This window comes from Herpailurus yagouaroundi, unplaced genomic scaffold, assembly GCF_014898765.1.
Source record: "Herpailurus yagouaroundi ecotype Mexico unplaced genomic scaffold, PumYag 205, whole genome shotgun sequence".
NCBI classification, from domain to species: domain Eukaryota; kingdom Metazoa; phylum Chordata; class Mammalia; order Carnivora; family Felidae; genus Herpailurus; species Herpailurus yagouaroundi.
In genome coordinates this window covers 10552527-10578527 of record NW_024412436.1, presented here as the reverse complement: position 1 = coordinate 10578527, position 26001 = coordinate 10552527, and the positions used below count along the sequence as shown (strand labels likewise).

Here is a 26001-nt window from a genome sequence, read left to right as displayed (position 1 = left end):
GGGGGGAGAAGCTGCAGCTGCCGCTGGCGGGGGGAGGAGCGGCGGGCGGGAGCCCCGTCGGCCCGCGGTGGCGCCGCCGCGCTGCGTGCGCGCGGTGCGGGCACATGTCTCGGGGGGAGGGGAGAGGCCCGAGGGCCCGGGGCGGGCGCGCTTTGGCGGCGCTGGGCCGCGGTATTGTGCAAGGAGCGCAGGGTCTCGGCGTGACGTCACTTCCGGCGGGAGGGGCCGGGCGGGGAGAGCGGGGCGGAAGATCAGTACAATGCGGCCGCGGGGAACGCGGGCCCGGGTGGGGGAGGGGAGGGGAGGGGAGGGCGCGCGGGCCGGCCCGGCCCCTCCCCCCTTCCTGAACTCTCTTTGGGATACACGTGGGCTCGGGGCCTGTGCCGCGCTAGCCTGCAGGAGCTTTCTCGAATCTTCGCGTAGAGTGGCAAAATTAGCGATGGTTTTGGACTGCGTCACTAACTGCAGTCCGGTTCCGAGCTGATTGTTCTTTGGGTTCGCGTTGGATTCGTCGATTGAAAACCCTCCCGGAAAAGAACGGGAAAGTCGAGCTTTTTGCGACTTTGAACAGGAAGGGGGTTTTTCTTTTCCGCCGTGTCGCGGCTTGGCCCCTTACGCGGGGGTGTTGTGTGTTATAGGAGACGGCAAAACAGAGCAGAAAGGCGGAGATAAAAAGAGAGGTGTGAAAAGACCTCGAGAAGATCATGGCCGTGGATATTTTGAGTACATTGAAGAGAACAAGTATAGCAGGTAGAGGATGCCCATCTAGTTCTACTCGTTACCCGTTCGGTCTTGGGTAGGACAAGCTGAATCAGGAGACAATTCTGTCTTTCAGAGCCAAATCTCCCCAGCCACCTGTTGAAGAGGAAGATGAGCACTTCGATGACACAGTGGTTTGTCTTGATACTTGTAAGTGAAGCGGTTTCTCCCGTCTACTCCCCTAGTTTCTCAGTGTGGCGGTTTGGGTCCGAGAGTGTTAGAAAACAACGCAGTGCACTGAACGCATAAAACTTAGCCTAAACCGTTTCTGTTAAAAGGAAGGTGGTGATGGCTTGTATTCAGATTTCGGTAGCTAAATGTTTAGTACAGCATCGGTTGTGTCGTATTGATAATTTTCCAGGCTTCGGCAATTTGGTTATATTTTTTTATATGACTCGAAAGTTTTCATTTGTAGGAATGTAAAATTAATGCCAGTTTTTTAAATTTTAGTTAGCTAATGGAAACTTGTAAGACTATCTGTAACTTGTAGGCTCCTACGATAATTTCCCTTTTTGGGGTAGAATTCTAGCAAGGGAGCTCTTTGGGCTAGTGAAATATGTAATGAATGGCTTTTCCCATTAGCACGCAAGTGTATTCCCTATTCTAAAAGATTGTAATATTACTTTTTCAATAACTGCTCTTTTGTTCTCAATTCCAGTTCAGTAGCTGCTGCTTTAACATAAGTTGATTTCTTCCAAAGACCTGGGGCAGCAGCAGTGGGCTATCACGGGGCTACTAGCTTTCTTCAGCAGCGAATGGTGTCAATGGCAGCGCTGTAAATACTGCTCCTTTACCCAAGTTGGGTTGCAATTGAGTATGAGGAGGATTGCAGACCTCTAGATGGGCCTTGGCTGTCACGGGTGTGACTTTATTTTGTAACAACAACGTTTTGTTGGTTTAACATTCGATCAGAATGCACAGTTCTTTCACTTGGATAGAAAGAACAGAAGGTAGAAACAATTGCTTGAAAAGTAAGCGGTAAGGTGTGAACCTGCCCTGTAGATCCAGGCAGTTAAAGTGTAGTAGATTCCCGTGTTTTCCAATACGAATTTGATTTTAATCAGGTTTGTGAGGATGTCAACATTGACCCTGGATTTCTTACTAAATGTCCTTTACAGGTAGTTGAGCTAAGGGAGTCTTTTAAAAGAGAAAACACACACGGAAAAGTAGTTTCTTTGAAAGTTCTAAATACAGTTCGGTTGCTTAAATACAAACTGGGCGGGCATGGGTAGGACAGTGAAGCAGTGATTCAAGAAGTAACGCTACTATCAGAGTAGGCTTTTAATTCATTACTGAGGAATATCAGCTCCTTAATTTGCTACTTACATTGGGTACAAGCAGCACAGTTTGAGCCAAAAATTCTATCAGCGACCCGGAATCTTTTGAGAGCAAAGCTTATTTAAGGAGAATTCCAAACTAGGTTTAATTTCCTTTCGTCAATAAAAACTGTTGAAGAAAACAGTTTTTTAACTTTAGCTCTCATGGGGGGAACTCCAAGAAGGTGCATACGAAATGAGCCAGTGACCCAAAGGTAGCTAAGTTAAAGACCTTTTGGATTTGAGTAATCCGGGAAGTGGATAATCCCCCATTGTTATTGACTAACCGGCAAGCCTGGGGAAAAGGGACCTTAAAATGCTGTAATATGAACAGTGTTAGACAACCAGGTTTGCACTTTGTAGGGTTGAGGCTGCCTTCACAAGTTTTAGAAAGCATTTAGGATCTAGAGCCCCTGGTGTTTTAAAATTACAAAGTGCAGGATCAACGGCTCATATTCCTGTATTTTAAAATATCATGGCCTACCTTCAGTTTTATTGTGGCACGGGTAAATTCTCCCTGGTTGTGGCATACTTCACTTTGATTTCCTGCTATCCTCTACTGCTTGCCTCTAAATCAAGGTAAAGAGCAGAGCAGGTATGTATCCATGTCCCATTGTCTTGATTATTTTATATACTTAAAATACACGTTAAACCTGGCTGTTTTAGTTTTGGAGGCTGTTTACGCTTTAGTTGGTAATTTGGTGAGAGTGACTTGGTGTGGGGGTGGGGCTTAAACGGAAGGTCAGAACAGCAGCATGGTTTGTAGAAGCAGTGTCCGTGAAGCATTAGGAAATACGCAAGAATGTAATCACCAGGTTTTGCCTACGTAGCAGCTGTATTCACGTTGGATGTCAAAAGAAATAATATGGTATTTGATATAATTACAGATAATTGTGATCTACATTTTAAAATATCAAGAGACCGCCTCAGTGCTTCTTCCCTTACTATGGAGAGTTTTGCTTTTCTTTGGGCCGGAGGAAGGGCATCTTATGGTGTGTCCAAAGGCAAAGTCTGTTTTGAGATGAAGGTAAATGTAGTTTTGTGACTTTGGTTTTTTTTTTTTTTTTTTTTTTTTTTAAACAAGTGAATTTCCAGTTGCTGGACACTATTCAGTGTCAGTGGGGGCTCTTTCTTTGGAAGTTTCTGTGGACTGGAAGAGGGGCTTGGAAGACCTTTGTTTTATAACCGTTAACCATATTTGTTACAATCAGAATTTGTTATTGAGCCAGTCTGTTTTTCTTTAGGGTGCTCCTTTTTTATCAAGCACTTGAAAGGCCCACCAAGGGTTTAAAAATAACTGTTGGGTTTCTCGTTTTGTCCCAGAGCAAAGCATGTTGAGCGTATACTTTCATCGGGTTTCGAGTCAGGAATATGTAATTTTTAAACATTATCTGTTCTTTTAAATGTGATCCAACCAAGTACTTAACTTCAACCTTTTCAATTCCAAGTTAGAAGTTCTGTCAATTTGTAAAGTTCTTATGGGGGAGGGGGGAGATGACAGGGTAGAATGAGTGTCTTTGTATTAGTAGCCAGAGAAGAATTAGCCCATGGCCCAGAAGAAATGAAGCTAGAGTTCAAGGGTTTATCTTCATTGTAATCATTTATGATTTGACTTTCAGGTTACAGAGAAGATCCCAGTAAGGCATTTGTATACAAAAGATATTGACATACATGAAGTTCGGATTGGCTGGTCACTAACCACAAGTGGAATGTTGCTTGGTAAAGTTTCCATTAGAGTACTGTCCTCGTGAGTGTTCAGGGTCTGATTTCAGTAGTGAGACTAGAAGTATTCTAATTCTGTCTTGTTTGTTTTTAATCTATTTTATTAGTATTTTAGAGATGAATGCTATTAGCATGTGTAGTAGGATGGTTACTTGTTTTATGACCAGTGGTTAGGAAAAGCATTATCCTGTGGTGTGCAGTTTTTCAAATAGTTATATAAGCCTTGTAGCTCTCATTACTTGTCTATGTTTTAGATACAGCATGAGTGGAAGAATGTTAGGTTAGGTACTCATTTATATTGTTGTCCTCTATCCTGAATGTTAAAATATGTGGGTATGGGACTGTTTTGAACAATCGATTTCACGAAAGTTCATTATTTTCTTAGGTGAAGAAGAATTCTCTTATGGGTATTCTCTTAAAGGAATAAAAACCTGCAACTGTGAGACTGAAGATTATGGAGAGAAATTTGATGAAAATGATGTGATAACATGTTTTGCTGTAAGTCAACTAAGTTTCTATATATAAGTGAGCAATTACTAGCTGGGGATTTTTTTTTTTTTTACAAAGGTTTATCAACATTGGCCTTCATTACTAACCCATTTTGACTAAAAACTACTTAACGTGAACTGGACCTGAAAAATCTAGTGTATTTTACTGAAGGCAGTATTGTTTCTGCTTCTAGATGTGTGTGTCTCATTGTTTATAACTATTCTAAAGCTCCTAACGTTTAACCTAAATCTGTTTTCCAGAGGGTAAGCTTCACTCAACTTGAACTTTGAGGGTTTTTTAAAGCATGTTTAAAGGAAGCAGGTTAAAATCTTAATTTTTTTCCCAATTTAACAGAACTTTGAAAGCGATGAAGTAGAACTCTCCTATGCAAAGAACGGGCAAGATCTTGGCATTGCCTTCAAAGTCAGTAAGGAAATTCTTGCTGGAAGGCCACTCTTCCCGCATGTTCTCTGCCACAACTGTGCGGTTGAATTTAATTTTGGTCAGAAGGAAAAGCCATATTTTCCAATACCAGAAGATTATACTTTTATCCAGAATGTCCCCTTAGAGGATCGAGTTAGAGGACCAAAGGGGCCTGAAGAGAAGAAAGATTGTGAAGTAAGTGGATTTTTTTAAAAGCATTTGAAGGTTAGTTTTGTTTGGCAAGAATGACATTCAGAAGATCTGGATGATTGTTCTGTTTCATGTGCTTTGTGGCACGGCTGTTGGCATCAGCTGTAGCTGTGTTTTTTGATGTAGAATATTAAGTTTTCCAAAAATTCCCTTGTTTTAGGGCAACGAAAATTTACAAATTGAAACTGGGTTTTTGTGCACTTCACAAAATAACTTCAGGAATTTTTAGATGGCTCTACTAAGTGAAACATTTTTTTTCCATGGTAGGTTGTTATGATGATTGGCTTGCCTGGAGCTGGGAAAACCACCTGGGTTACTAAACATGCGGCAGAAAATCCTGGTAAATACAACATTCTCGGAACAAACACCATAATGGATAAAATGATGGTAAGAAAAATACTGAGGGTGTGATCTCAGCACTTTAAAAAGACCAGAAGGCGTTAAAACTTTTTTGCCTGTTGTCTTTATCCATTTTGCGTTGGTGTTTTAGAGATAGGAGCTTGGGCAAAGTTCCATTGGTTACTTAAACTATAGAAGGATGTAAACTACTTCTGTCTGGAAGGTAAAGTGCCTTCCAGGGGCGATGCTTTATTTTTTCTAGGAAACTTTGAACTATCGACATTTAGTAGCTGAACTTAGGAGAGCAGAGGATCTTGCTTACATGATAAAATGACCTTTTTTGTAGTGATGATAAGGAAAGGCAGTATTTAAACTTTGCATTGTCTGGTTTCCATGTAGATCTAAGCTGATATTAAAAAAAAAATTGAGCTTTATTCACAAGTTCAAAGGAACTGTTGAACTTTTAAAACAGGTGGCAGGTTTTAAGAAACAGATGGCTGATACTGGAAAACTGAACACGCTCTTGCAGAGGGCTCCACAGTGTCTCGGAAAGTTTATTGAGATTGCTGCCCGTAAGAAGCGAAATTTCATTCTGGATCAGGTGAGCTGCAGCCTTGAGGTTATTAACAAAAGGAATTGATGATTGGGTTTGGCGTGGAGCTAACATTTGGGTTTATGAACTTTGTTTTAAAGACCAACGTGTCTGCTGCTGCCCAGAGGAGAAAAATGTGCCTGTTTGCAGGCTTCCAGCGAAAAGCTGTCGTAGTTTGCCCAAAAGATGAAGACTATAAGCAAAGAACACAGAAGAAAGCTGAAGTAGAGGGGAAAGACCTACCAGAACACGCTGTCCTCAAAATGAAAGGTATGAATTTAATTCTATTAACGTTAAAGCTGCCGAGATCTGTACCTGCAAACTCGTGTGAACGTTTGCCGGTGATGCCGGTTCCTGAGTTACCTTCGCTCTTTGTTAAGGGAGTGTGTGTGGGGGGTTTATTTCTCTCTTTAGGGAAACGCTCGTACACCGAGCAGATGGCAAAGCGTGGTTTGAAAGGATGAAAGCAGGCTTTAGGACTGTGGTCTGGGGCTAATCTGACCCTATTCCTTGTAGGAAACTTCACGCTGCCAGAGGTGGCCGAGTGCTTTGATGAAATCACCTATGTTGAGCTGCAGAAGGAGGAAGCCCAAAAACTTCTGGAGCAGTATAAGGAGGAGAGCAAAAAGGCGCTGCCGCCGGAAAAGAAACAGAACACCGGCTCCAAGAAGAGCAATAAAAATAAGAGTGGCAAGAACCAGTTCAACAGAGGCGGCGGCCACAGAGGACGTGGCGGGTTCAACATGCGCGGCGGGAGTTTCAGAGGAGGAGGTGAGTTTGTTTTTGAGTTTCACTTGGTTGGAGGTTGGAACGAGTGATGACCATCTTCTAAGTTTGGGGGCTGGGTGGTGGTCAGCTGAATTTAACACAGGACAGTTGACCTCCCTGGACTCTGCTGCCCTAGTAACTAGCTTCAAATGCCATGATGTGATCCTAAGCACGCCTTGTTAGGTGTTAAACGTCGTGTCTTTTTCTTTAAACGTTATTTTGAGAGCGCGTGTGTGACTGCGCCCCCGCCCCCCCCCCGCGAATCCTAAGGAGGCTCCGCGCTGTCGGCACAGAGCCTGATGCAGGGCTCGATCCCACAGACCTTGTGATCAGGGCCTGAGCCAAAATCAAGAGTCGGATGCCTACCCGACCGAGCCAGACAGGCGCCCCTGTTGGTTTTAGAAGTTACTTTTCTCTACAGTAGAGGACCAGTCTGCAAGAGTAGGGTCCTGTGGAAAGGAAGTGCAAGGTTGCTAAAGCCAACGTGTCTTGTCTGCAGCTCCTGGGAATCGCGGTGGTTACAACAGGAGGGGCAACATGCCGCAGCGAGGCGGTGGCGGTGGCGGCAGTGGCGGCATCGGCTACCCGTACCCTCGCGGCCCCGTGTTCCCCAGCCGAGGCGGTTACTCGAACAGAGGGAACTACAGCAGAGGCGGGATGCCCAACAGAGGGAACTACAACCAGGTCCTGCCCCCCCCCCCGCCCCAATGATTCGGATAATGGAGTTGGGAAAGTTGTAAAGCCATGTCACAGCCTCAGTGAGGCCATTAGGTCTGAGTGCGGTGGTGCAGGAACACCAGGGATGGTAGAACGAGGGCCGCCTAAGTTTGGTGTTCACGCATGAACCCGCAGCACGTCCAAGGATGTCTTAAATGAATAAATTAAACACCGAGAGCAAACAGCACAGGGCGCCCAGGGTTGAGTTGCTAGAGGTGAGGCCTGTCCTGTGCTGCTGGCTCCTGTGTACAGCACAGACCTGTGCTCTGGAGTTTGAGTTTTCAAGGATTTTTTTTTTCTCCCTGCCTGGGGGCGCCCCCCCCGGAACTTCAGAGGACGAGGAAACAATCGTGGCTACAAAAACCAATCTCAGGGCTACAACCAGTGGCAGCAGGGTGTAAGTAACTTCTTATGTGCTACGTACATTCATTGTGCCTTAAGTTCATCGTAAGAGTCAGTCTTGAAACCCTTGCGCAGGGATTGGAGCGTTTTTATAATCGTTACAGGGCGAGGTTTGAATATAGGTGGAGATGGCTGTAACTTACTGTTTTAATAAAGTAATATTCTTTAATACGTACGGTTCTTTTTATTGTTAGCTTTAATTGTATAAACTAACCAAGTCATGATGTGTTTTCTTTTGTAATGTGTTTATTGATAATAATGGGATATTAATACTAACTAAATCTGGTTTGATAGAAATCAGAGGTATGACAGGTCTAAATTTGTTTCCAGCAATTACTCTGAATTAGATTGTCATTTCCTAAAAGCAGTTTGAGTGGCTTATTGATGTTTTTTCTTTAAAAAAAAAATTTTCTCTTACAGCAATTCTGGGGTCAGAAGCCATGGAGTCAGCATTATCACCAAGGATATTATTGAATACCCAAATAAAACGAACTGATACATATTTCTCCAAAACCTTCACAAGAAGTCGACTGTTTTCTTTAGTAGGCTAACTTTTTAAACATTCCACAAGAGGAAGTGCCTGCGGGTTCCTTTTTTAGAAGCTTTGTGGGTTGATTTTTTTTTCTTTTCTTTTTTGTACATTTTTAATTGCAGTTTTAAAGTGAATCGTAAGAGAACCTCAGCATTGTGCACGATAAGAGAATGTGTCAGTATTTCAGGGTTCTACATTTTATCTGTAAAATGTGACTTTTTTTTTTTTTTTATCACAACAAAAGTAAAATGTTGCTTTGTACCTGGTGTCTTTTATTAAGAATTTACTCCCCCCATTTCTCACAGAGATAACAGTCGGGAGTCATTGTCACAATATAATAGAAATGTTAGCAACCAGATTCATGGGAGGACCGCGCAGTCCTCATGAATCACCTGAGACTCTGTACTGCTCCTAGAACACTCCATCCTCTCTGTAGTTTGCCGAGCGGCGGAGGGGGAAGCTTCCATCGTAGTTCCTGACCATAACTGGGAAGTCTTTTTCTTTTTTTCTTTTTTTTAAATAACAACGGAATTGGCCTAATGGGGAACGAAGAGAAAACTTGGAACCAAGAGAGAGAAGATGGAGTGTACGTAGAAGGGCTGTTCAAAATGTAAAACTTTGGTTGCATTATTTGTGGAGGCTCAAACTTGTGAAGGTTCAATACCATAATTTTTCCATTTGTTCTGCATTTTGATTCTGAAAAGAAAGCTGGCTTTGCCCATTTCTTATTAAAAAAACTTGTTGTAAATCCAGTTGTCTAATGGGATCTATATGAAGTTAGCTATGTCTGTATGCCCTTCTCCCACAAAATACTGTATCACTAGTGTGCTTGTAGTACTTTACTCCACCATCTTTGTAAGCTAATGAAATTGTGAGTCACCCATTTATATCTTAATTTTTAATCATGTCAGTTCTTGAATGGGTATCTCCTTAGCCTGCTGATTTCTTTTTCTTTCTAAAGAAAGTGGGTGGAGAAATTAATTTAGACGTTTTGTTTGCAATAAAAAGAATTCATTTTACTCTCGTTTTGGGATTCTCGCCATCAAGGTTCAAAATCCCTTTATAAAACTCCCAAGAGGAGGAAATTTAAGTGTGTGCTTTCTGGACAGCTTATTCTGTACTCCGTACTTCGAACATTTAGGTTTTAAAAACTTAAATGTGTACCGACAATTGAGTTTTAATTACGAAGTAAAGTCGAATCCTTCCTTCCCCTCCCCCCCCAGACGACTTTAACATTTAACGAGGGGAAAAGGTGTACTGGCTGGGAGAAGTTAACACTCAGTTTACCATCTTTACGAAATGCTAACGGCTGTCCTCAAGAGAATATCTTAATACGCATATATCTGATACGTGAGACTCTGGGAACAGATGCTTTTAGAAGCCATCGTACAACCAGTCCTTGATTTCACGACTACACAACACTGCTAACTTAACTGTAGCTATGTGACCGCATTAGATCCCCTAATTGTAATTCTATTGGGTTTGCACAGAACACTTAATCTTCTAAAGGACCCTCACTGATGTGAAGTGAGGAATCAGGAGTCAAACTGTAGAACTAAAACTTGACTTCAGTCTAGCGTTTTGTTGGTGTTTTAGGTTGCTTCTGGTAAGTTGAGGTTTGTCTGTATTTTCTTCTGTTTGCTTAGATTTTTGTTTTAGCCATCTTCAATCAGATTTTTCACTTCTTCATACTCCTAGGAATTCTGCCACAAGCGGAGCGGGAGTGGAGTTTTAGCTGGTGGTGTAGGTTTAAGTTGATACATTTGGGGAGCGGAGGCTAATCCTGGAATTCCGGTGAGAATACTTAACGGGACAAGGTAGCGTCTCAAGGTTTGTTTTTTTAGCAGTTAGCTTTAGTGCTGGCAACCACTGGCATTAACTATTAGATCAGTACACGTTGTAATTACGAGGATTGCATAGTAGACCTACCCAGGGGAAAAATTTGTTTTCAGCTTTGTTGCTAATCAGTGTTCTGGGTACGTTTGAAACATCTCGGATCTACCTTCTAGTTGAAAACTGCTTCCCGAGGAGTTCATACTCTAACGTGAATCGTGGTGGGGGAGTAATGGCCAAATAATACTGTTGGGTAGACTGTTCTTCCTTGGGTAGTCCAGAGAAGTTTGGGAAGACCAGTGGAATAGATAAAAACACTGTCCAGGAATATGTTAAAATTTCCAGCAGCGGTCTCCTCAAGATTAGAACTAAATATGCCTGGAAAGGAATAATTTTCGTGTTTAAGGAACTGGGAAGGGGGAGCGTATCAGATAGCAAGCAAAAGCGTGGAAAAGAAGAAACGCCATTTGGCAGAGTAGGGTCTGTAAACGAGAAACTTGGCCTCCTGCTTGCCCCTCCTCTAGCCTGTCCCTCTGTGGCGAGCAAAACTGAAGAAACACAAGACCTAGTTGGGAACAAATGTCTCCGCTCCACCGGTGAGATTGCTGTTGGTTCAGTGGTACTTCCCCTAGAAAGTTTGGCAGGTGGTCCTGTCCTCCTGAGTGAGGTGTTGGATCAGATTGGTGAGCTCCAGTGGTGTGAGGAGCGCAGGAATAGGTTAATCAGGAAAGACGGCGGATCACTGTAAGAAATGAAGTAACAGCTCCTGTCCTGTAGAGCATTTGCTTTGCTGCTGGTAGGTTCTGTCTTGTGGCTCCTGTTTGGCCTTTGACGTGGAGGTCTCTGGCTCGGACCTAGGAGGTCAGGACTAACTTGTGGCCCCTTCCTGGCCAGACAGTAAGATGAAGTCTTAGAATGCAGCACGAGTGAAGTCAGTCTGACCAAAGGAAGCCTCATTAAATCCACAAAACCCGAAGCCCACACTTGCCCAGGGTAGATTCTGTCTGAAAATGAGGACCATGTCCTGAGCACTGACAAGGTATTAAAGCTTCCTGAAGACTACTTGCCTTGACAAAGTACTTAAAATTTTTTTGGGAGAAGTAATACTTAAGTATGTTTTCCACCTTCGGGAGAATTTACATTCATGGAGATAATGTGTTCTGCATCCAATGCTTGCATCAGTTGTGGGAATGAGTGTGTTTTTCTGTGCGCTTAATATAAATTGGCTGTATGTCCTTAGGACCGTTTTCATAATAGGTCCCGTCGCACAAATAAAAACGAAGTATTCCCATACCTTTTTAAGCTTGGGGTAGACTTCAGTCACCTACAAAAAACTGATTATAGGTCTGTGGGAATGTATCTGGTACTTAAAAAGCCCAAACCAGAATAAGCTACTAAGGAAGGCATAAACCTGTCTTTCATAGCCCAAGTCTTAGCGTCTGGTAATGTAACCTTAAAAACCGTTTCCACGACTCCCTTTGTACGCGTAAGTATAAAATGTCTTTTTTAAAAGTGGGTGGATGTAGCGGAGAATAATTGGCCACTCCCACCCCCCAGAATATTCCTTGAACTACTCCGGAAAGAGGAGTACAGCATTCTTTTCTAAAGCCGTGCGTACCTAAGTATTTAAAATGGTTTGAGTCTAAACTTTGTCGTCGGTGTTTCTGGGGCTCTGAGAAATGGTGTAACGTTTCAGTAATGGTAAAGAGCAAAGATACGTAGCGTTAAGGGCCTTGGCAATAGGTCACGATGGTTACGCCCGGGGCGTTAAAGGGGATGGTAAATTGGTATTTAGACTAACTGCGTTAGCTGTCTAAATAGTTTTAGTCCCGTTCAACCGGCCTCTTCGAACTCGAATGGTTAATTTCATAAACTTCCCTAAAACCATAATGCCCTTCTGCTACGCGGAGCCTTCTGTTTGGATTTAGGTTTGAATTTTCGGCCCTTTTCTTCAAGTCTGCAGTAAAACACTCGGGGGTTGTATGTGTAGTAGCCAGGTTAGTGGTTGAGTTTTTCTTGAGGTTCCTCTGAGGCCCGGTGTATTTTATCCCCTGGTGCCAGCACTGCAGGTACGTGATAGACAAATACTAAAAATACTTTATGGTGGCTAGCTCGTGTTGAAGCGAGTGACCTTAGCCTTCCTCCTCTTTTTTACTCACCTTGCTATCTAAGGTAAACCCTTCAGAATTGTGATGGAAGTGATCTAAAGGTGTGCTGATTGACACAGTGTATATCTCTTGAGTGCGTTGGGGTAGACAAAAAGAAAAACCAGGATCCCCAAGTCCCTTAATACCCCGAAGTTTAAATCCTGTATATGTGATATTGAATAGTTGAAATCACCTACCTAATAGCCAATTGTTGTTGCTAAAAACGTACGCTACTTTATTTGGTGGTTATACTTAGTCGATTTCAACATGCATACGGCTGGAGACCCCATACGAGCACTTAAGATCCGTAGGAGAAGGCCAACAGCATGCGCGTACATTAAGTGACAGACGTCACATCCTAACCGGTTGACTAAAATTACAGGCGATTGAGTACGGCTGATGAGTTGGTCCAAGGAACTTAATTTAGTCTGTAAGGCTCAGTAGATTGTAAAAACTATAGTCCTAATGTTAACCGGAGTTATTTTAAAAATGTTAACACCTGTGTATTTTGTGAAGTTACGTTGTGCCGTCCACATGGAAACCGTAATAACTACAATTTCTTGGCATTGTGTAGCTCCTGGGGCATTCAGTTGTGATCGTAGAGCAGTTACTTGTAGGGGAACAGATCATCGATAGGCGCTACTTGGTTAGGGAGGTTATTGGGACAAGGACCTTAACCGTGTGTTTCAGTTTGTACTTAACTTTAATTATTGCCTAGGAATATTACAATTTTTTCTCCCTTTTCGTGCCAGGATTCAACGTATACTTGCATCTTGACAAGGAACGGGGCGGGGGGGGGGGTTGGTTTTAAAGCTGGATGGGTGGGTATGAGAAACTACATTCTATAGTTGAAAGCGAGGTGGTAACGACAGTCTAGGTAAACAGAGAAATGTCTTTGGGGAAGATTCGCTTCGTTTTGGCTGCACCGCCAGTGGCGGAGCACGTTCTCTGGAGCATGCGCAGCTCCGACTGCATAGGCCAGAGAGCCAACCTGTCTAAATAAACACTGAACTGTTGTTCATGGCATGCTCTTCCCTGCCAGTCCTTTACGGGTCCAGGCGCTCACCGGAAGTAAAATCCACTTGTGCAGTGAAATTTTCTGCACTTGCCAAGCATCTGAGAAGCATACTCAACATGTTAGGGTCAACGAAAAAAAAATTAAAAGGCCAAGAACAGCGAGATGGCCAGTATGGTCGGCCAACCTGTGACGGAAACGTTTTGAAGTATTAAGGCTTACAGAGAGGTGAAGGAAAATTGGTACTTCAGAAGAAGGAGCGGGGCTTTTCTAGAATGGCAACTAGCAATTTTTTTAGGTAGCTAGTAATAGAAGGTGTCCTTACATTTCAGTGGTCTAGTTGAAGGGAGTGGGAGCGTCATGGTCAAGTACAACGAGAGGTTCCAGCTTTATCTTTTTTTTTTTTAAGTAATAAAGCAAAAAAAAAAAATTTATGCTGATTGAAATTTCATCTCCTTTTCCTTAGTCTGTCCATGTGAATGTCCTGTGTGGAAGAGTAAAGGGCCCAACTAAATGTGTTCCAGTGATTCCAATAGGTATTCCAAATTCATTGCTGCTTGTACATTTCATACTTGTTCTTTGGGCTTCCAGGATCACCTTAATTAGAACTCTCTTATTTAAAAGTAGGGGATTGGGAGACATTGGTAACCCTGATTGGCTAGATTCTATAAACTGGACACCCAGGTTTTCTCCTCTGTCCTTCGCACCCCCACGTATGAAGTATTGGTGTGCCCGCAAGTGGTGGTCCTTGCATGGGATTAAGACTGCGTATGCAAATAGAGCCGAGCCCTTAAAAGGTTAGATCCTTAGTCTAATGGTTCAAATTCCTTCTGTTGTAACTTTTTGGAAGACACTCTTTTTAATTCTCCTCACTTGTAAGAGATTACGGAAAATGCTTCAATGCAGAAAACTGTCCAGGATACCTGTGTCCATGTTTTCCCCAGATCTTAATGCATCTGTGCTAAATGCGTACATGCTTAGTCTTTATTAGTTTATAAACATTTGGAAAATAGATTGAGATCCTTTTGGATAATGAGATGGGACTCCATATCAAAATGGAAAAATCAACTAGGAAGTAAATTTAAATTGTGAAGACAGAAGGAATAAAAAGGCTCAGTGTGAGCTCTGCTTGTGCCAGTCCAGAGCATGTACTTTCTCACCGCCCTGAAGTCCTTTAAAGGCTTGATAAGAAGCTTAGAGGGAAATGTATTGGGTAATACAGAATAGCGTTGAGACGTAGCTATCAGGATTTGTTCAATGAATTAGAGCTCTACGGTGTCACCTAAAATCTGATGGCTTCTGAAAGAGCAGACTGCTTGCTCTGTTTCAGACTAAAGAGTAAAAATCCGATTTTGTTCACTTGAGGAAAACCATTACAAGAAAAAGGTTTCTTTCAGAAATAAGCTTTGAATTCAGATAGCAAAGCATAGCTTTCATTTCATAGGACTTGTCCTCACAGTCCAAAGGGAAGAAACATTTCCGTGGAAACTGCTCCATTAAGAAACCCCGTGTATACAGGTTGTTGACTTTGGTTTCCTAAGGGGAGGTCCTGCCATAAGTTTATGGCATATGGAACTTAACGGATGTTATTCCTAGGAAAGTGGAACAGATACCATTTGTTCACAAAAATGAACAACCGAAGGCTTTTTACATTAGTGCCTGCTCGTGTTAATGTAGTCACTGCTGGTTTTGTCAAGATAGAAATACTTGGAAAAAAAACTTTACTCTAGAAAATGAAGAGTAAGGCAAGCATAGCTGTTGAAGACTCCTACTTGAAGTAGGAGTTACAAGCTTCAACGTTACAAGCTTCAACATGTAATACCTTGAGGAAGACCTTTGTAATAAGCTTTGTCCCTAAAGCTTCGTATTTTAAGAGAAAAAAGGTGGAGCTTCCTGCATAAAATCGGCCGCGTGAGACGCCAGCATTGGGGTATTGGTATATTCTGTTGTCCTCATTGGATGACCACTGGGCCATATTTTAAGATGCTTCCAAAAACTATTATTATAGAGGACCATTAAAAATCAGAAGTTTAGCACTCGCTTTATTTTTTTCTACTCATTAAGACTTTCTGTTTACCCAAACTGTAGTACGTATATTAACATGACTTTCAAAGGGGTGCCTTGACCCCCATCCGCTACAGATTTTTATCTAGGAATAGAAGGATTCCAACCCCATTTGATCCCTAGCTCTTTGCTGAAAAGTGCATAAACAGGAGTCCTGAATTTATTATATAGACCTCCTCGCATTATATAATCGAAGCAAAGGGAAACCAGCGATGGAGTAGAGGTACGTAGACTAAAAAGATGCTTGCAAATCAAATAATGGTACTAGGAATAGTTAAAATTTTTTGTTGCCAAACTTGGTCATTATAAATCACAAGTCCAGAGAAAAGCTTCTAGTTAATGTTAAATTCCCTGAGGTCCTTTTACTGTGATGGAAAAGCCAAGTAGTCAAGGGAGGGGTGAGGGAAGGGGGAAATGCATAGAGCACCAGACAGATTTAACGAAGCATTTATAGATAAGCCACAAAGCGTTTTTAAAACTACTAATGGCCACAATTCTATTTTAATCAGCTATTTAGCTGGTATCTACTGCTAGATCACCTAGTGTGAAGTTTTGGAATTAATGGAACAGTGAAAGCCGAGATTCACCTGGAGGTTCCCGCTGTCACGGAAGGTAGGTTGCCCTTCCAGTCCCGTGGCGAGTGGGGGGTGGGGGGGGAAGCAGGGACCTGGAGCACTGTTTAACAGACACGGGACTGCCCTTGCCAGGCACGCGGGTTGGGAACGTAAAGAGAAGAGCTGACCGGAGTTGCCGACAAGGGACTTGGGCTCTGCCTGTGGCCAGAGTGGGAGAGCTCAAGCAGAGGCCTGAGTTCAGGTCTCCGTGGCCGGAGGTGCGCTGGAGACAGGCTTGGCACAGCGCTCACCCGGTGGGAGCCTGAGGTTGGATGGCGGAGCGTGAGTGGACGGGGTCGGAGACTAGCGGTGGGACCTAGAGGTCTGTCGGGAGGCCTCAGGGAAGGTGTCCGGGAGCCACAGGGGAGGGGCCTGGAGTGTGTTCTGGTCCAGCAAGGAGTGTGATCCCTAACCTCCGTAACGGAGGAAGGAAATAAAAGGCATGATCATGTAAACTTACTAAACGATATTTTCAGAGTCAATCCAAGTAAGTATGTCACAACTTTGTTTTTACCCAGGTCTTCAATTTATGCAGTTACTCTGCTGTGAAAGTGAACTAACCTTGTAACTGGTGAAGGCCTTGGAAATTTTTGCCAGCCGAGAGGTCTCTCTCACTCAGGGTAAGATGTAATCATAGAATGGGAGGGCAAGGTGGGAACTGAGTTAACTTAATCCGATTGCCCGATTTTATACATTGCCTCCGTTTGTAAACCGAAGCTGAGAACAGGAGTGGCCTGTGCACACAGCTTATTAAAGGTCCGGTTGGATCAGTACTCCTCCGTCCCCCCCCCCCCCCCAGACACAGTGCCTCCCTCTTAAAATGTGAGTGGTCACTTTGAATAACAGACTGGATTCAGCTTTTGAGTTGTGTCTGTAGTGGACAGATGTTCGTAAACTGCATTTTCCTTTCCAACAACCTTTCCTCATTAGTGTTCAAATCCTGCCTTGGGCGGCCTCTAGATGATGAGAATATTCTTAGGAGGTGTGGCATTTGGGAGACCACATAGCCCGTGCGCCCTGCCCCTGGTGAGGACGGCCACGGGAAAGGTGGGCGTAGGAGGGAAGGGTGCTCTCTTGTGTGATCCGAACGGAGCATGCGCTCCCCACTTACCTTTGAAAAGTGGGACACCCCAGAATAAAGTTTCAGGATATCTTGACCTTGTTCTGTTTCTCTGGCTCACCACCATAATCCAGTTCTAGGACCATTAACCAGAATCCTGTCTGCTGGTCTGTGTTCAGACTTACCGTCTCTTAACCAGGAAGGGACCATCTAGCTTGTGTTTTGTCAAATTATTTAAGAGATTTTCCTGAAAAGTCCTGTTGGCTATTTATTGAGCCAAAAAATAAATAATTCCATTGCTTCCATTCCAAAAGGGAGTTTTTTTCCCCTGAATGAATAAATGCTGTAGACTTGGTTGGGTGCCTTGTTTTTGTTTCTGTTTTGCCTTTTTACATGACAGCTGGTTGAATTGTAAATTACTTATTCACATTAATGTAATAATATGTGTGTGATCCTGTAGTTTTTTGTTTGTACCAAACAAGTTCTGAAAATGTTTGTGCATGCCCTGTGTATATTTAAATTCCATTTAAAAGAAACTGCATACTTCCAGAAAAATTAGAGCACTTAAAAACAATCTTCACTTCTGGAGAGATCCTACCTGTTGTAAGAAATCGAAGAATATGGTCAGGTGGTGAGTGCGTTTTTAAAATAGCAATCTGCAAAGTCCTACTGTCCATTAGTGTTTTAAGGCTGACAGTAGCACCTAACTTTAGAAACCAGGAAGTATTTCCTCATTTTTAACAGGATACAGTGATGCAGTTGTTACTTGTTTTTAAGGCAAGTTTTCTGACCCAACTGGGAGAGATTCTGTTTCTCGAAATGCCATTACTTACACTCTTACTACAAGGAAACTTTTCTGAGCATGTGAGGCCACTAAGTTTGACGAGCCCACTATCTGCTACGCTGGCCGCAGTCCAAGAGTGAGAATAAGTGTGTGTTCACACAAGTGTAGGAAAAAGAGACTACAACTAACACACGCTTTATTTACTTGATTGAAAGTCACGGCACGTACAAGGTGTACTAGCGTGGGCCTCAGTGAGATGTAGCTGGGTTTTCTGTGCTCGAGGTCACCCCACTGCCGCCGTTGCCGTTGGCTGGTTTTCTTTGAGGATCAAGGTGGGTACTTTCATATAAAATCTTATTTTTAATTCCTTCTCTGGCCATTCTTTCCTGGATTCTTAGCTTTGCATGATTATACCTACAGTGGAACCTTGTAAGAAAAGAACAGGAGTTAAGTCTTTCTTCATAGAAAGTTCTTCTAGAGACAAGTGTGATGGCTGTAGTAACAAAATTCAAGAGGCCTTACAGACGACTATTCCAAGACTGAAAATACCACCATTCTAATTCGGAGTACTGTTTGTGGGGGGTAGTTTGATGTCAAGAATACCTATGAGCACATTATTATTAAGGTATGCTTTACATAAAATGAGGACTTTCATGACCTTTAGCTTAGTTTTACTTGTAGAACCTCATATGTATGATGTACTCTAGGTCCTCTGGGTCTGGCTCCCCCCATCCCCCTTAAGAAAACCCATTATCAGATTCATGCATGTGTTGTGCCAGTAGTTGTGAACACACTCTTAAAGTAGCATTTTCAGCTGTGCTGCCATAAGCCGGAAGTGAGCGTGTAGAAGGTTGAGGCCTTCCCTAAAGTACAAGTCATAACTTGGTGTTGACAGAATGTCCTGCATTCGTCTGTTCATCTGACGAATGGTATAAAATGCGTCTACATACGCACATGTAAAAGATACAAAGGCACAGGGGTTGGGGGAGTCTTCTAGTGGGAGGTGGCTCAGAAAAGAGCATGTGCTTGAACTGGAGAAACCTATCACCATCCTGGATATTCTGGAACTACTTAGTACACATACCAGCATCCTAATGTCACCAAGATAAATCCTCCTACTCCAACATCACATGATCTTCTAATCCTACCTGTCAAAAAGCATAACATGACCATTGTAATTAAACATTACATACTAGTCCATCTGGGAAATGTTCACCACACGTAGAGAAAAACAGATACTCACTAGTTAACAAAAAATGTCCAAGGCCAGCCACAACAGATCCTAATGAACCATATAATACTGAATCTCGTGCACAGGGGATGTTCTCGACATCCAAAATTCCTAGGAGCTTAAAGGTCTAGGATAAAATAGAAAAGAACCTGGATTGAACAAAATATTTTATTTCTGGGTGGTTTGGCAAAGATTAAAAACTCTAGGCTATGTGCTTGTGTGACAACCGTGAACCCACTTACCATCTTTGGTCATCGGGCTTTGGCCTACAGTCTGAATCTCTAAATGTGGCAAACCTGATCAGAAAACCCCATTACAACAGGACAACTTAAACATCTAAACGAATTAAAGTATGGTGTTAATACCACAATTTGCCGATTGACTGATTTGGAAATAAGAGCATCCGTCACTCTGATCATTGATCATTTAAACATCAATGAAATTATCTGGTGGGAATCTGGTGATCACTGAAATTAAGCGACACTTTGCTTCCCATACCTCGGGAAGCACAGAATGGTAAAAGTAAATACTCAGCCGCGCTCGCTTATGAGACTATAGTGCCGTTTGTTTTAAAGTCAACAAGGACTTCGGATTTTGTTGGTATCAGGTGAACATCAGGTTTGTTCATGAAAGTATTTCACGTGAAGATAAACGTGCACCATTTCTTGGTCTGTTTCCTTGCCTGTGATAAGAAATTGTGCTGGACTGTATTTGAGTCTTTGTTGATAGCACACGGCACCGAGGGGCGGGGGAGGCGTCATGGGGAAAGCCGTGGAAACGTGCTGGTGGGTTTCTCTGTCAGCTCTGCCACCGACTTCTACAGCCTGTGGGATATACGTGTATTCTTTAATGTCTGTGGCCCTCGATCTATAATGAAAGGCATCAGGCTAGGAGATGATTTAAGTTCCTTCGGGTGCTAAGATGAACCTTGCCTTCTTTTTCTACAGTCTGCGTGGATGTATGGACTTGCTCTTCCTCATTAAAAAACATACTGCTCAGCTTAGCCTCACATGCTTAGTGTGAATATCCAATGGAACTCGATTTTTGGGGTTCGGGGAAGGCAGGACACAATTTTTTTTTTTAAAGTCACACTTGCTTCACTCTGGCATGCCTACGTAAGAAGGACTTAGAAAACAATGAGATGGTTTCCTAAAACTTGAGTAAATGCAAGTTTTCGGTAACAGACTTTGAAAAAAGGAAGCAGACTTGCCCATATAAAGGTTTCAGTCATGGGGGTGCCTGGGTGGCTCAGTCGGTTAAGTGTCCCGACCTTGGCTCAGGTCTGATTGAGTCTGAGCCCCCACATCAGGCTGTCTGCTGTCAGCCCTGCAGCTGTCACTGCCGAGCTCACTTCAGATCGTTTGTCCCCGGCTCTCTGCCCCTCCTCCACTCGCGTTCTCTCTCAGAAATAAACATTTAAAAAAATAACAGTTTCAGTTATGGGGCACCTGGGGTGGCTCAGCTAAGTGTCTGACCCTTGATTTCGGCGCAGGTCGTGATCCCAGGGTCACGGATGGAGCCCCGCATCCAGCCCTGCACGGACAGCACAGCCTGCTTGCGATTCTCTCCTCCCCCAATGTGTGTGTACACACGCACGCTCTCTTCGTAAATATCTTAAAAAGTTTCAATGAATAATTTGCGAACAGCATGGTGTGAGGCAGGATTCTGTGGGAGGAGGGAAAAGACGGGAAGGAATGGGAAAAGGGCAGTAAATGGCAAATCAGATTAAAGGTTGAATTATGAAGATACTCTTGTTTGTATTTCCTCCTGTGTTTGCTGCTTTGGCTCAAGCTGCTGCCAGGCAAGAAGTGTGATTTGGTTCACAATAAAGCTGAAATTCTGTACCTTCTTGATTATCCCATTTTCTTCTCTCTCCCTGTTCCCCCATCCCAGACACACACCCCTAATGCTGCCTGGTGGATAATTGTAAAAGCTCTTTGGTACAAACTTAATACGGTCCCTGTGTTTTCAAAGAGGTTGTTGATTCTGTTTCTAGCAGTTCATTTGATTTAGGAAAACTCCGCTTGTCCCCCATCAGCTCAAAAAGCCAAGGGGGAACAGAACAGTCATGGCAGGTGCGGAGGCTATGAGCTGCTCTGCAGACAGGGCTCCCCACTGCAGTCCAGCGCTAATGCCCTCGTCTTCAGACCAGCCCATTTACCTAGGGGAAGACCAGAAGGGGTGGTTTGTGCCCATTTTCTCAGGTCTGCCACAGGGTAGGACGTCACTATGGCTTGCGACGATCGGGTTACCGGCCACTGCACACATCACTCTATGAATGGCTTTTTGCATGTGGATTCCCTTCCATGCCCGAGTCCTACTGGGCAGCATCTGCAGACGAAACGTTTCTGGGGGTACTTAGGCAAATTGCTACCAACCCCAGTTCTTTATAAAGTAAAATACCTTGCCAAATATCTGAAATAGCACAAAGTCAGCTAGGAAACTTACCTTTTTTCAGTTTAGAGGTTTTCAAATCTGCCCTCAATTCTGGGATGGGCCGTGGAGATCTAGGTTTAGAAAGTTTCAGGGTCCCCCCCCCCTTCTATGAATCTTACCAGATCAGGGACAGCTTTTAGATACTGTTAAGAAAAGTAAATGTTAAAAAGGGAGGTGATTCAAAATAGTCTTATTTTAAAAGACCCCTTAAAAGAAGTTACATCTACTTTATAAAATGGAATCTTCTAGAAAACATGTGGCTACAGGCCAAGGATGCTGCTGCCAAACATTCCACACTACATTTATCAGCACCACATCCAACAAAACTGGTTTGTGCTAAAGTTAAGAAACCAACACTGGTCTAATTAAACAACAGTAATTTAGAGCTGGGACAGGAGTTGTCCTTCCAGGCCCTTTACATCCCTTGTCACAACCACTCAATGTGAGGAGACCTCCGAGCCTGGCTGTGACCTGCTGCAGAGAGGTCAGAGAGGACGTGGAAATAAGTCCGCCTGACCCCCAAAGCTTGTCCTTCCCACTATCCCTTAACCCTTTCTTTTGTTTTCATAAATGAAATAGGGGGACGTTTTCCAAAGGTCACACATCTAGGGAGTAAGTACTAAGTACAGATCGGCAGTTTGTATCAAAACTGCGTAAGAGTGCAGACTTCTTTTAAGAGCACAATCTTCCCTTCACTGGTAGAGAATTCTCAGCTTCCCAGTAAAGCTGGAGTTTAGAGTGATTACTTAAAAGCAAGTATAGTAAAATTAATGAAAAGCCAGTCTTAAGCACATAGAACGCTTTTAGAAAGTACACTGAATTGTAAGGCTCAGAAATGTAAATTAAAAGGCTCAAGCCATAAGTCCCTTTGGAGTACTATTTAAGATTTTTTTAAAAAACGGACACTCTTCTGCCCAACGTGGGGCTTGAACTCACGACCCCCAGATCAAGTGTTTACATGCTCTACTGACTGAATCAGCCAGGTGCCCCATAAAAATTTTAAGCTTAGATTTGGAAAAGCAGCTTTTCCAGCTCACCTTGACGGAATTAGGGATGCTCAAAAGATTTCTAAGCCAGCATGCCAGTTTAATAATTTATAGGGAACAGACTGAACTATAGAGGCACCCCATTTCCCACTGCATCAAGGGCCGGTACATACTTTCCTTCCGATGCACCAGATGAACTGGGTGTCTTCCTATTTCAAACCAGTCCTAACTGCAGTGGGTTCCTCCTGACCCCTCAAAAATGGTGCAAATGTGGTTACCCCTTCATTTGCACCATTATTTTTCCTCTCCGGGCTAAAAACAAAACCCCTCCTCTCTTGACACCCCTCTCCCCAACAAGCCGCCTAAGGTACAATCCCATTTTTCTGCTCCCTCTCCCCGCAAAGCTAAAGTTAACCTCCCCTCCCTTTAACTCACTTCAAAGAGCATTTATCCCTACGCTGCACTGCAGAAGCCTGCGTGAGACACCATAAAACCCGCCGGACTCCCATCAGTGCACCTGGCACGGGCCACCGTTTGTTTTCAAAACGCTTTCCTTGGCTTCAGATGGGAGGGACAGTGCCTCCTGGTTTTCTACCTTGCTGGCCGTTCCTGGCAGTTCTGCTGTTCCCTCCTCCGATGACCTCTCGCACTGCCCTTCGCAGCTCCCAAAGGTAGGCTTTCAATTAAATGCCATTTGCATGATGGCGACTCCCATATTTGTAAATCACACCTAACCTCTCCCAAGCTTTCATGTCCCCATTCATCTGTCTAGCGATGCCTTGTGTATGTCAGAGAAGCACCTTGAAATTAATACTTCCAAATTAGAATTACTTCTCAGGCATCACTCCTCCACCAATTTGCGGACCAAAAAACCTAGGCGCCATCATCCTTGAATCCTTCATCAAACCCACGTCCAATGTGTTGGCAAGTCTGGGACATACCTGAACCAAACACATCCTGAACTAAATTCACCTCCGCTGCTCCTACCAGGCTACCGTCATCCCTCATAGTATCTTCACAGACCATCGTCCTTTTAAATCCCCCCATGCCTTCCTTACTACTGTCGTGAAGGCCCCCACTCTCATCCTCTGGTCTAGGTACACCGACCCAGATGGTTCTTCCTTAGCACACACTGCCTTTCTTCTCCTGGATCTTTGCATGGTTGAGTCAGTAGCTGAAATTCTGGTTTCCCTTTTGTCTGAGTCCTGCAGCACCACGGAAGTTCCACAAGGAACATTTTGCCTGTTTTGATCAAGGCTGTGTCTTTAGCACCAAGTGCCTAGTACTCAGTAGGTACTCTGTAAATACTTTTTGAATGGGTTGATAAATTCAGAATTTACCTACAGTGCTTTCCTGATAGGCCAGTACCAAATTTTGTATTTTAAAGTTTCCTGGAGAGCAAAGAATGGGGGCAGAGAGTTTTTAAGGGTTAGTTCTATCAGCTTGATTAACTCCCATTTCTATCTTAGGTTTGCTGATGCTAATAATCCCTAGATTACACTGGAATGATCACTGAATAATTCTTTAAAAAGAACTGCAGGCTACCTTTTCTGACATCACCCTGGGCTACTAATTCAGTCATAGCTTATGCTACATAAATTTTGTAATCTCTTTGTATGAGCTTCGATAGGTACTAGTGTTTTACGAGTGAGCTTTCCACCCCCGCCCCCAACCTTGCCACATAAATCTGGTAGTGTTCAGTTTTGCGGCTTGTACCTAAGCCTTCTTTTCACCAACTACAGTATTTTGTTTTACTAATGATGGGCCAATTAAATAGGTCAATAGTATTTTTTTCCATTAAATTTTTAAATTTTCAATGGCTAAACCATACTCTGCACCCTTAAATGATAGCAGTCATCGGTCAAAGGTAACAAACAGAGGGATAAAAAGCCCTATTTAAGATGCCAGTGTTTACAGTTATGGTGCCTCTTGAAATAAACAACTTTTAAATTGGGGTACGTTTGGTTACATGACGCATACTCCAAATAGTATAGGAGGCATTAAAAAAAGGCACTAATAGTGTAGAAACTGACAAATATGTTTTGATGTTCAATATGGAAATATCTAACATTTGTTCATATTAACCATCTGATGACCTGAGCCAAATTTAAAGGAAAAATCCCCAGAGAAGCAGTAACTGAAGTAGCAACATTTCCAAGCTGAGCAGAGACTATCCTAAAACTGTAGATTAGGACCGTTCCGGCACACAGTAGGTCTTGCGTATTTGTTCATTGGCCCAAAGTGAGCGTCTCTGCAAGCTCTCTATTGAAAAAAAAAAAAGGTTTTCTTCCATTTTCTGAACATCCGTTATTCGCTCGGCACTGAGGATATACAAATGGGGTTCCCTGAAGGAGCCCAAGAGGAAGACGACATAAATGATGAACATCCAGTGTCACGAGTGCGGGAATGATGTAGCTAAGTGGAAGGTGCCGGGGAGATGGGGACAGAGGCATTTCCATCTGCTTTGGGGAGTCAGGAGGCCCTTTAGGAGAAACCGCCCTCCTTTTCCAAGCCCCCTGTGTCTAGAGCCTCGGGTAGCTTTGGCGCAACTGGAAGGGAGAGGAGTCACACAAGCTGCACGGTTAGGGGCTACGTGAGGGCTTTGTACTACAGGCCACGGAATTCGGCTTTTATCCTGAGAGCGACGCGCCGCGGCGACTGCATCTTCCGCAGACGTGAAATGTTGCAGTTTGCAGGTGAGCGCACGCAAACGGGGAAAACCTCAGTCTTCACCCGCCCTCCGCCTGCTGTGCGCAGCAGTTCCCCGGAATCTAACCAAGTTTCCCTTCCTCGGCACCCCGGGGTCCCCGTGTGTCGTGCTCAGGACACAATCTCCAAGACCGGGCACCGGTGCTCGGGGAGCGCGCAAACGCTCTTCACCGCGACCAGCACATGGCGGTGCAGGGCCCCCGGCCGGCTACGCTCTCCTTCAGTGCCGCCAGCCCGTGTCACGGTCACTGCCGGTGCCGCTCGGTCCCCTCCGCCCCCGAGTCCCGGACACTTTCGTCAGGACGCTGCGGCTAGAAATGTCGGGGCGGGGACGGTAACTCTCCGGAACCCGCGTCCCGGCGGGTGGCCTCCCCCCACCGCCAGCCCCCGGCCCGCGCGCCCCTTTACCTTCCCCTTGGCGGGCTCGCCGGGCTCCGGCGCGGCGGCCATGGCCTCCGGAGGGCGCCTGCGTCCCGCCCCGCCCGCGCCGCGAGCGGAAGCCCCCTCCCCCGCCAGCCCCGCCCCCGCGCGCCGGCCGCCATTTTAGGGCAGGTTTCTGCCGTCTCCGCAGTGGCCGCGCAGGGCCGCCGCCTGGGTTTGGGGGGCCGTCTCCTTTGTTCAAACGGGCGGGTGACGCCTTCTCCACACGGGGGTCTCCGCAGTCCGGGGGGCCGGGGCCGTGAGACAAGGAGGGCTCGTGAAACAGCCCTGCACTGGGATCCTCGGCGGGGCGGGGGCAAAACAAAACCCTGGCGCCTCGAGGCTGCGCCGCTTCCCGCCCCAGCCCCCTCCTTCCGCCCCGACCGCCATTTCTAACCGTCTGCCGCCCGGCCCGCGCGCGCGTGCCTGGATG

General features: G+C 44.3%; 2 protein-coding genes and 1 long non-coding RNA gene across 7 annotated transcripts in view; 2 read left to right on the top strand and 1 right to left on the bottom strand.

The window, feature by feature from the left end:
* Nucleotides 1–9288, top strand: part of HNRNPU (heterogeneous nuclear ribonucleoprotein U) — a 34995-nt gene extending 25707 nt beyond the window's left edge. Inside the window, exons 3-16 of the mRNA XM_040451653.1 lie at nucleotides 12–254; nucleotides 486–750; nucleotides 836–909; nucleotides 2963–3102; nucleotides 3695–3794; nucleotides 4183–4295; nucleotides 4641–4904; nucleotides 5187–5306; nucleotides 5731–5859; nucleotides 5952–6120; nucleotides 6367–6621; nucleotides 7118–7302; nucleotides 7661–7732; nucleotides 8158–9288. Coding sequence (XP_040307587.1) covers nucleotides 12–254; nucleotides 486–750; nucleotides 836–909; nucleotides 2963–3102; nucleotides 3695–3794; nucleotides 4183–4295; nucleotides 4641–4904; nucleotides 5187–5306; nucleotides 5731–5859; nucleotides 5952–6120; nucleotides 6367–6621; nucleotides 7118–7302; nucleotides 7661–7732; nucleotides 8158–8211 — 2183 coding nt within the window. The 3' untranslated portion in view covers nucleotides 8212–9288. The remainder of the gene's footprint in view (nucleotides 1–11; nucleotides 255–485; nucleotides 751–835; nucleotides 910–2962; nucleotides 3103–3694; nucleotides 3795–4182; nucleotides 4296–4640; nucleotides 4905–5186; nucleotides 5307–5730; nucleotides 5860–5951; nucleotides 6121–6366; nucleotides 6622–7117; nucleotides 7303–7660; nucleotides 7733–8157) is intronic.
* An 8663-nt stretch (nucleotides 9289–17951) lies between these two features.
* On the bottom strand, nucleotides 17952–25629 carry COX20 (cytochrome c oxidase assembly factor COX20). The gene is made up of 4 exons (XM_040451866.1): nucleotides 25557–25629; nucleotides 19030–19144; nucleotides 18871–18934; nucleotides 17952–18212 (listed from the first exon to the last, which is right to left on the bottom strand). Exons 1-4 carry the CDS (start codon nucleotides 25596–25598, stop codon nucleotides 18035–18037), a joined length of 399 nt encoding a protein of 132 aa, XP_040307800.1. The 5' UTR covers nucleotides 25599–25629; the 3' UTR covers nucleotides 17952–18034.
* LOC121015124 (uncharacterized) overlaps nucleotides 21260–26001 on the top strand; it is a 43359-nt gene continuing 38617 nt past the window's right edge. For all 5 annotated transcript variants that reach the window (XR_005783637.1, XR_005783634.1, XR_005783632.1 and 2 more), the window contains exon 1: nucleotides 21260–25135. This is a non-coding gene — a long non-coding RNA (uncharacterized LOC121015124). The remainder of the gene's footprint in view (nucleotides 25136–26001) is intronic.

Bases quoted from the DNA above. Each gene is read 5' to 3' on its own strand.
- COX20 (XM_040451866.1), bottom strand. From the start codon at position 25,598: ATGGCCGCCGCGCCGGAGCCCGGCGAGCCCGCCAAGGGGAAG. The intron at 19,145-25,556 runs GTAAAGGGGCGC...ATTTTATCCTAG, and splicing joins GCGAGCCCGCCAAGGGGAAG to ACCTTTAAGCTCCTAGGAAT. The intron at 18,213-18,870 runs GTATGTGTACTA...TTTTCTTACAAG, and splicing joins TTGGTGACATTAGGATGCTG to GTTCCACTGTAGGTATAATC.